We start from the raw sequence: 10,738 nt of genomic DNA, 5'->3' as shown, positions 1-10,738 counted from the left end.
TGATTAAGTCTTGCACTTTTCTTTCTCCTTTTTTTGCTGCAGCCAGAGGAAGAGGCCACATGCTGTAATTGTTCCAAATGTTATTGACTCAAGTATGTTTTGTCAAATACATGTTTGTTTCTATGTTTAATTGAGCCTAATCATAACATGAGGCAGCCCTGCTTCCAAGTCTCCCAAACGCATCCATCAGAAAAAAAAAGTCTGGATATTACATGTTTTATTGGGAATAGCTGAATCTTAAATTGATCTTCAGGGTGGAGTCAGGCCAACGCGATTTAACCTGGTTAGAGGCTTCAGGTCCATCACAGCCAACAATTTGGAGAATAATCAAACTTTAATTGGCCTTACAGGGCTGGTATTCTGTAGATTCATTAATTAGCATTAATCATTAACACTAAATGTGATGTAAAAAAAACAAAAAAAACATTAATACAATTCACTCATTTCCCTGGAGTTGTACATGTATAGATGGCAGCATATCAGGATACATACATACATACAAACATACATACATAATGCATTGCATCAGAATACATTAAAAACGACTACAAAAATCCTTTAAAAAGGACGACAGTGTTTCCATTTTGCATCTCAGACTGTTGTAAAAATGCAAGTACTACACCTCTGAAAATGAGAGGAGGAAGCTTGACAAATAACTTGTGCACTAGGCTGAGGTAGTATTGTTACTACCTAGTAAATCTTTCAATGTGATTCCGAGGAGAGATTCTCAGATGTTTGAGTACAGGCCCTGATCTACTGTGGAGACCCAAGCACTTGAGAGTTAGCAGTTTGGATACAACAATGTCCCTTCATGTAAGATGAGCTAATGAACCTCTTCCCACACTGGTCACAGCGGTACGGTTTCTCCCCAGTATGAAGACGCTGATGTATTTTGAGATCACTACTTGTATTAAACCTCTTCCCACACTGGTCACAGCAGTACGGTTTCTCGCCTGTATGAATACGTTGATGTATTTTGAGATGACAACTTTTATTAAATCTCTTCCCACACTGGTCACAGTGGTACGGTTTATCACCTGTGTGAATACGTTGATGTGTCTTAAGAGTTTCTGATCGATAGAACCTCTTCCCACACTGGTCACAACAGTACAGTTTCTCTCCTGTATGAATACGCTGGTGTCTTTTCAGATCACTGCTTGTATTATATCTCTTTTCACACTGGTCACAGCAGTACGGTTTATCACCAGTGTGGATATGTTGATGCGCCTTAAGAGTTTCTGATCGATTGAACCTCTTTCCACACTGTTCACAGCGATATGGTTTCTCCCCAGTGTGAAGACGTTGATGTATTTTGAGATTACTACTTCTATTAAATCTCTTTCCACACTGATCACAACGGTACGATTTCTCTCCTGTGTGAATACGCTGATGTCTTTTGAGATCACCTGAGTTAAGGAAACTTTTGTCACAATGGCTACAACAATGTCTTGGCGTGTCTTTCTGTGTCCGGGTGGTTCCAGAGGTTCCGATTGGCTGAGAGGCTGCAGAGGGCAGGAGACTCTCTGCCCTGATCTCTCCACTTCTCAGCTGTTGGACATAAAGCTCGCTGTGACTCCTCTTAATGTGCTTATGGAGGAAGAGCTGAGATGAGAAGGAGAACCAACACCCAGGACAGGAAAATCCATGAGTCTTTACCGCTGGAAGAACAGAGGGAGAGAAAGAAAAGAGAGCGGATTACAAAGAAGGTAGGTGATGATAGAAAGATGGCCGACTGTTCTTGTTGTGCCGTACCACCGTGCTGTGCTGGGACCCGTGAACCCACTTTGTTTTGCCAACTGAGCTGTACCCAAATACCCGTACAGTACCCGTACTGTACACTAGGGGTGCTCAGAAGGAGAGAAGGTCCTCATATTACTCACATCATCCAGCTCTGAATTGCTTGACAATAGAGCAAGTGGGGGAGGTTGACTAGGAGGCATTGGGGGGCAGACACAAATCTACAACCTCCTAAAAGCCTGGAGGAGAAGGTCCTGGTTCCTTGCTGACAATGGTGGTTGAGAAAGATGAGTTGGTCCGGAGAGCCCAAAGAGATGGCACCAGGATGCACTTTGGGAAGAAGGCAAGTCGGTGGAGGTAGTATGATGCTCTGGGCAATGTTCTGCCGGGAAACCTTGGGTCATAGCATCAATATGAAGGTTACTTTGAAACATACCACCTACCTAAACATTGTTGCAGAACAAGTACACCTCTTCATGGCAGCGGTGTTCCCTGATGGCCGTGGCCTCTTTCAGCAGGATAATGTGTCCTGCCACACTGCAAACATTGTTCAGGAATGGTTTGACGAACATGACAAAGAGTTCAAGGTGTTGACTTGGCCTCCAAATCCCCCAGTTCTCAATCCGATGGAGCATCTGTGGGATGTGCTGGAACAATAAGCCTGATCTATGGGGGCCCCACCTCCCAACTTCCAGGACTTAAAGAATCTGCTGCTAATTTCTTGGTGCCAGATACCACAGGACACCTTCCGAGGTCTTGTGAAGTCCATGCATCAATGGGTCAGAGGTGTTTCGGTGGCACGAGGGGGACCTACACAATATCAGGCAGATGGTTTTAATATTGTGGCTGATCGGTATATCGGTTATATAGCTTATTTCACCACAAAATCTGTATCTGTATGCAATCTGTATGCAATCCCAGATAGACCTATTTATTTTCCCATCAGATATGGATTTGCATTTTCCACACAATCACCGTAGAGCTGTGTCCTTTCAGCACAACAATTGCGTGGAGTGGAGACAGATGTTGGTAATTCTTTCTTTACTATATTTTGGCGAGGCCTATGACTTACACCAACGTTTATTCAACAATTGTTACATTCAAAGCAATCACCTGTTATTATTGAGATAATTTAAAGAGTTGTATTAATGCAAAATTTTAAAATGAAACCATTTTGCCAAATCAACAATGCATTTACTCGTGTTTTTGCGAAAACCGGCGAAAAATAATAAATTCATAAACAGTGGTCGAACGATTGGTCGGTCGGCCGATGCAGATTATCTCCAAATGTGTAGATATCGGCGACCGACCAGTCGTTCGACCACTATTCATGAATTTTTTAATTTCCTGCCCTCACAAGGCCAAAATAAAATAAAAAATGTCTGCAGACTAGCGTTGTCAAAAAAATAGTGTTTTCTAGACATAGATTCTAAATATTTGAATATGTCTCAATACTCATTTTCTGCACTATCGATAAACCGATAGTAGCTGCTTCCTCACTCTCTTCTCTCGACATCCAATTGACACACGCACACGCAAGCCTCCTCTCACTCACTCGCTCTCTCCACTGTCTTATTCATTTGTTATGGTGTTAGTGCATTGAAGATAGAAAATAGTTGTATTTAATCAGATGCAAAAAAACAAGAACAACATGATATCGGCATTATATGTATCAATTATCTACCACCCTGCTCTCTAAATTCTGGCATCGGCCACTGAAAAACCCATATCGGTTAACCGCTAGTCCATATCGCTTGAAAATAGTCTTGTTCGTTATTACCATGTTTGTGCTTCGGCTGACCAAAAGTCCCAATACCAATTGTCCTGCAACCAGACGCAATGTCCCGCCTTTTGAACAATTAAAGCTTGTAAATTGAAATATATACATTTCTATCATATTGAAATTTATTCCCATGCATGCTGCACAGAAAGTCAGCGCAGCAGCAGCTTTAGTGACAGCAAAGTGTCTCCTCCTGCACAGGAGTGAGAGTGAGTTGCTTTGGTTACAGGGATTCACACACAAGCACATCTGTCTCATGGGAAATGTAGCTTACTGAAAAGTTATCTATTGTGCATCTATTCAATAATTAAACTGAGAGAATAATTTCTGAAAAAATATTTATATATTTTAAAAAGATATAAAAAAACAAATTTAAACACATTTCCTTTTTTGTGTATGTTCAGACAATCATCAGGCGACCCCCTGAAAACATTTTGCAACCCCACTGCCAATAACCCCTGTTCTATACCACAAAGCTTTATATTTTTGTCAATAAAGATTAATTGGTATTGTGAATAGATGTAGTGCTCATATAATTATTCTTATTTATATTAAATGGGGAATCAACAATTGATTAAGTTATTACATGCTGACATTCATCCTATGAACAGCTTGGTAGGAGAAAAAATAGTAACTTACCTGACTGAGGTTGTCTGGTCTCCTTCCAATCTTCATCACTGTCTTCAGTCTCAGTTTCAGAAGAGTGTAAAGAGAAGAGCTGCTCAGCACCAGCTGGTTCTATAGCAGCATCTGGATCTGACCTATTGGCTGCTTCTGACACTCCCCAGTCCTCTCCATCAGCTTCTGTTTTAATCTGTTCAGTTGAGGTGCTGGCTACAGGTTCTGCCTCTCTCTTCTCCTCAGTTTGGCTTTGATGAAGCTGGGACCACTGAGAGTACTCTTCATTACGTTTCCTCTTCACAGGGCACTCCTCCTCTTCCTCTTTAATGTGTGGGGGCTCTGACTCCTCCTGGCCCAGACTGGGGCTCCACTCCTGCTGCTCAGGGGGAAGCTCCTCTTTACAGACAGAGAACTGCTGGAGCTCTGGAAGGAACACTGAAATACGGACACAGAAAGATTTGTGAAACCTTAAGTTTGAGCTCTCACAACACAGGAGTGAGCTCAGCACAGTGGTCAGAAAACAGTGAATTAAATGATCAATGCAGAATTCCATTGAAGTCGGAAAGGAACAAACAGTTAAGGCGGAGCTGACTCAGTAGAAGAGCTTGGTGGGAGAAGAAAAAAAAACAGTTACCTGACTGAGGTTCTCTGGTCTCCTTCCGATCATCACTGTCATCAGTCTCAGGTTCAGAACAGTGTGAAGAAAGGGGGTGCTCAGCACCACTTGGTTCTAAAGTAGCAGCTGGATCTTCTGGATCTACTTCTCTTTCCATCTGTTCAGTTGAGGTGCTGGCTACAGCTTCTGCCTCTCTGTTCTCCTCACTTTGGCTTTGATGAAGCTGGGACCACTGAGCGCACTCTTCATTGAGTTCCCTCTTCACAGGGAACTCCTCCTCTTCCTCTTTAATGTGTGGGGACTCTGGCTTCTCCTGGCCCAGACTGGGGCTCCACTCCTGCTGCTCAGGGGGAAGCTCCTCTTTACAGACAGAGAGCTGCTGGAGCTCTGGAGGGTACACTGAAATACAGGCACAAGGAGGAAAACTAGGACAGTGAGAAGCGGAAGTAGAAACATCAGTCACGTCTTTCAGATCTTGTTATGAAGAACAGTTGGTAGATGAAAGAGTAGTAGAAGTAGTAGTGGTGGTGGTGGTGGTGGTAATGCTTATAGTGGTAGTACTTCTTGTACTTATAGTAACAGCAGTAGTAGTAGTAGTAGTAGTAGTAGTAGTACGAGTTGCATTCTCGCTTTTGTCGTCAAATCAGAGAAATAAGTTGTGAATAGAGTCAGACTATCTCAACAGGCTGTAGATCAGACAAAAATATTAGTTCCAAACCAAACTAGTTCAGGAAAAAAAACAACACAACCCTATTTATCCCATAGGGAAATTCGGGGAGAACTCATGAACTGCAATACATCATTTAAATGAACCTAATTTGAAAGCTTTTAAATGGTTATTAATGAAAGCATGTGGTATTAATATAAATCAAAGTGTGCCTGGCTCCAGACCTGCTCGGTGCAGCACAACTCGAGGACTCCGCGCAGCGTCCAGTAACTCGCGTTGGCCCTTGTTTTCTTCTTGTAAACGAGAAACTTTCTCCTCGTATTCTGAGATGGTTTTTTCAAATACTCCTAAAATCTCCTCCACGGCTGCAGCCAGAGGACGGCTGATATCTGCTCTCATGGTTTCTAACCTCCACATTTTAACACGACGATTGGAAACTGCTCCGAGCAACGTAACCACGCTAAGCTAACAAGCTAACGATCTTCCGTTGCGTCGCTGAATTTGTTCCCCTCGAAACAGGATGTCAACATGGTTCCGCTGTAACTCCGTGAACAGGGTTGTTATTGATTTATGTCACTTTGTTAACGCACACACTGTGTGTAAAATACAAATATACACACATATTGTGTGTGTATTATACACACAAACAGTTGTTTGTTCTTCTTTTAGAGAAAAAATAAACCCGTCAAGTCAGTTTAATACTGTCGCGATAGCGGATTCAACAGATTTATCCACATCAGCTGCAGCCATCTTGGTTGTTTACCAAAATCCCTCAAGGGCGCAAAGTGACGAAAAGATGAAGATGATTCGAGGTAGAGTGACCTTTTGGTTTTAAGTTGAGTGTTCCAGTCCCCAGCTGTGTCTACGCAGAGGCTTAGCATTAGCCTAGTGGTAGCATTAGCGTAGTGTAAGTCGTAGCCTTGCGTTAGCATTAGCCTGGCGTTAGCATTAGCCCAGCGTTAGCATTACCCTCGCGCTAGCATTAGCTCGACACGGTTCGTTCCATCAGAACATTTGACAATGAAAGTGATTTTAAATGAAAGTGATTGTGGAGTTTTCACTGAACGTACAGAGTGTATATTTATTAGTATTTACACCGCAGACTATTCAGGATATCAGCTGCTTCTCTGCTTTTTACTTTCCTTCTTTATTCCTCCAGCTGCGTTGGACACAAACGGGCCTTTACGAAGGAACCATAAATGCACTTTAAACTAGACCGCTGCGTTTCCTAGTAATCAAACAAAATTGCTACTATTTCTATTTGATTTATTATTATTATTATTTTCTCACATCAATAAAATAAAGAATACTGCTAGTATTTTACTGCTAATATTACTAGTATACTCTTGTATTTGAAAATAACCGTCAGATGATTCTATATATTAATTTAATCATGTAGTCCTCCACCATGTACACCATGTTATACAGCATACTATTTCTACGACCACTACCACCACACTACTACTACATCACTATACTACGACTACTGCAACTACTACATCACTACACTACTACACCACCACATTACTACTACTACTACTACACACTACTACACTACTACTGCATTACTTTTACACTACTAGTATACTACTGCTACACTACTACTAAATCACTACACTACTACACCACTACTACTGCACTCCTACTACACACTACTACTGCATTACTTCTACACTACTAGTACACTACTGCTACACTACTACTACTGCACTACCACTACACTACTACTACTGCACTACCACTACACCACTATTCTTTTCTCACATCAATATCTCTTGAATTCTTGTCTTGTATTTGAACATAACAATCAGACCATTCTATATATTCATTTAATCATGTAGTCCTCCACTGTACACACCCAGGTAATATATCCACCTTACCATTTCTACCACGACTACATTTCCACGACAATACTTAAACACTACTACTACTACATTACTACTACACTATATCACTACTGTATTACTATTGCACTACTACTACAGCACTACTAGTACAGTTTTCTCAATCCTCCAAGTCAAGTTCAAGAGAGATTATTTGTCACATATATATATACATACTGTCATACATACAGTATATGCAGTGAAATGTCACGCAACCCGGTAATTACGCAATAAAACTCCTAATTGTCCTCATCATTCTATTCTTAATTGGGTGCTTGCGAGTCCCTTTCAGAAAAAAAACCACATTTGAAATGCTTCCCTAAATGATGTAGAAGTAAAAATGAACCAAGTTGTGAAGTTTGGATGCGTTTTGGTATTTTACTCCTGTGTCACATGTTGTGCTTGATGGTTGAACTGTGTTTGCTTGCAGGACAGCATCACTCACACTGACATGGAAAACCTGGATATCTGCAACATGACTTCATCACAAGTGGTGACAAGGTTCTCACCGGGTTCTTGAGGTGCTTGAATTTCATCCTCAGAAATGGAAGTTCTGGAATATCTTGAAAACAGCCATTTGCTTGAAAGGTCCTTGAAAAAAGCCCCAAAACGAGATCATTGGAAACCTGGGATGTTCCCCCTGGTTTTGTAATTTCAGATCGTAACCTGATAAAATATTTCCCGAATCACTTTTTAAGACATAGATGATGCCACGGAAATGTGGATTTAATCCAGCATGGTTGTAAATAGACACTTATAATAGCAGGTCACAATGAGATGTAGAATATATAAATACTTATTAAATACTTAAAACGTATACAACTATACTTATACTAAAATAATTTTTAAATACACACATATATACTATATATATATATATATTTATATATATATTATATCTTAACATTCTACATATATTTCTTAAAGTGTATTCTCAATTGCGGCGTCCTGGTGGCTCAACCGGAGAAGAGTGCGTAGGATATACAGAGGTGGACAAATATGTTGGTACCCTTACAGCTCATTGAAACAATGCTTTATTCCTCCTGAAAAGTGATGACATTAAAAGCAATTTTCTCATGTATACCTGCATGCCTTTGGTATGTCATAGAGTAAAGCAACGAAACAGTGAAAATAAATAAATTATTGCTAAAGTAGCCACCCTCCCTGGACACGGCCGCAAGAGGAAAATTGACCCCAGATTGAACAGAAGGATAGTGCGAATAGAAGAAAAAAAGCCAATGACAACTTCAAAAGAGGTACAAGCTGAACTCCAAGGTCGAGGTACATCAGCCTCTGATCACACCGTCCGTCGCTTTTTGAGTGACAGTGGGCTCCATGAAAGAAGACCCAGGAAAACTCCACTTTTGAAAGAAAAACTGAAAAGCCAGACTGGAATTTGCTAAAATGCAAATCGACAAGCCACAATGCTTCTGGGAGAGTGTCCTTGGGACAGATGAGTCAAAACTGGAGCTTTTTGGAAAGTCACATCAGCTCTATGTTCACAGATGAAAAAATGAACCTTTCAAAGAAAAGAACACCATACCTACTGTGAAACATGGAGGAGGCTTGGTTATGTTTTGGGGCTGCTTTGTTGCGTCTGGCACAGGGTGCCTTGAATCTCTGCAGGATACAGATTCTCTCTCTCTCTCCAATTAATGTAAAAATATCCCCCAAAAAGCACAAACAAAATACAAATGGATTCTCAAAGATATTAGTATTTTTGTGGGAGAATGCAAGGAGAGTGTGGTGTGATTTAAGCAGCCACACCTGTCTTGGGTCTTGGTAATTGGGCACAGGATCAGTGTGGTTGTGCGCCTGTTGCTCGTTAGAGTAATAAACAAGCAACAGGTAAAAACCCCATCCACACACACACACACACACACACACACACACACACACACAGGAGAGAGGTCTGTCATGACATGTCCACCTGCTCCGGGCTTGTTCCACCTTCCCACTCCAGACAATAAAACTGGTACTCTTCAAAGCCATCATCTGTTTCTGTCTCTGTGTTGGAGGGCCCTGAAAACACCACTTGGATGGCATGTGGCAGGGGAACTGCTCCACAGAGTTTATTATTAAATCTTTTAAGTTGTTGAAGTTGTAACTACAGCTCTACCTGCTATTTTATTTACTAGTTATTAAAGTGTCTGTGTTTGGTACTTTTAGCTGGTGCTTCCCTTCATTGTGATCACACACTCTGCAGTGCCGCTTGTCTCGCAGCTGCAGAGACAAACCCTGACCATGCCCATCATTTATACACATCCAATAGGAGAACAACAACAAAGGAATCAATAACACATCCAGCTAATCAACATTCAGCAAGGTAAAGGATGTTTCAAGCAGCATAAGATTTTTTTTTTTTTTACACTAAAAGTGTAGGTGACTGAGTTTTCCTCCCTGTGTCTATATCGCAGCGTTCCCTCCAGAGCCCCAGCAGCTCTCTGTCTGTAAAGAGGAGCTTCCCCTTGAGCAGCAGGAGTGGAGCCCCAGTCTGGACCAGGAGAGAAAGGAGGAGGAATTTCCTGTGAAGAGGGAACATGATGAAGAGTACGCTCAGTGGTCCCAGCTTCATCAGCACCAAACTGAGGAGAACAGAGAGGCAGAACCTGTAGCCTGCACCTCAACTGAACAGATGGATGCAGAAGTAGTAGAAATAGAAGTAGAAGTAGATCAAGAAGATCCAGCTGTTACTTTAGAACCAAGTGGTGCTGAGCTCCTCTCTTCACACTGTTCTGAACCTGAGACTGATGACAGTGATGGAGGTGGGAAGGAGACCACAGAACCTCTGTCAGGTTACTGTTTCTTTTCTTTCTGCCACTAAGCTCTCCTGCTTAGTCATTGAGTTTGGTAAGTTTTTATTTAAGCTCCTCACCCCATCTCTTCGGCTGAACCCAGCGACCTTGTGCAGGGTCCTCATTTTGGCTGCCTGTACACTGTATTATGTCGGTCACTACCTAAAGCTGATGACCATCTGTGAACACAGATGGTCCCACATATACACACACACACACACACACACACACAGTTGCATTGCAGGTTGAGAAGTTGAATTCCACTTGCAGACGAACTCTGTCCTAGATGCAATAGCATACAAACACTCTGTTGTATGCCTAGCATGCTGACAGCACAGGTTAAAATAAAAAAGAAAAGAAAACAAAGTGAGTGGTGTGCTTCTCCTGCTGACTTTAATCCGTCCGACCACTCTTCAGTGTACTATTGCCCCATTGCACCACAGTTGGCTGAAGCTACTCTCTTGGCTTCTCTCAAAGTAGAGGAACAACAGTTCTACTGTGAGGTACTCCCAGATTGCCTCAGCTACTCACCCTATCTTTAGGGCTGACCCCAGAAACCCAACAGAAAATGCTTATTTTGGCTGCCTGTATCCAAGACCATTTTCCCTTTGTTTGGACCTTATTCTTCAATGTTACTAC

At 41.7% G+C, this 10,738-nt stretch overlaps 1 protein-coding gene and 1 long non-coding RNA gene across 3 annotated transcripts; one reads left to right on the top strand and one right to left on the bottom strand.

Annotated features, from left to right (window-relative positions):
* Positions 1-226: 226 nt before the first annotated feature.
* On the bottom strand, positions 227-5,877 carry LOC307230150 (uncharacterized protein). The gene is made up of 4 exons (XM_080000378.1): positions 5,646-5,877; positions 4,773-5,153; positions 4,157-4,573; positions 227-1,658 (listed from the first exon to the last, which is right to left on the bottom strand). Exons 1-4 carry the CDS (start codon positions 5,836-5,838, stop codon positions 754-756), a joined length of 1,896 nt encoding a protein of 631 aa, XP_079856504.1. The 5' UTR covers positions 5,839-5,877; the 3' UTR covers positions 227-753.
* Positions 5,878-5,955: 78 nt separating this feature from the next.
* Positions 5,956-10,196, top strand: LOC307230455. 2 transcript variants are annotated; one of them, XR_013844167.1, is made up of 4 exons: positions 5,956-6,233; positions 7,735-7,825; positions 9,577-9,630; positions 9,722-10,196. It is a non-coding gene; the product is annotated as an uncharacterized lncRNA (long non-coding RNA). The 2 variants fall into 2 exon arrangements; XR_013844168.1 differs by having other exon boundaries at positions 9,474-9,630.
* Positions 10,197-10,738: the final 542 nt, after the last annotated feature.

The sequence above is a fragment of the Zeus faber genome, assembly GCF_960531495.2.
Source record: "Zeus faber genome assembly, chromosome: 5".
Classification (NCBI taxonomy): Eukaryota; Metazoa; Chordata; class Actinopteri; order Zeiformes; family Zeidae; genus Zeus; species Zeus faber.
The sequence above is the reverse complement of the archived record's forward strand: the minus strand, read 5'-3'. Positions and strand labels throughout refer to the sequence as shown.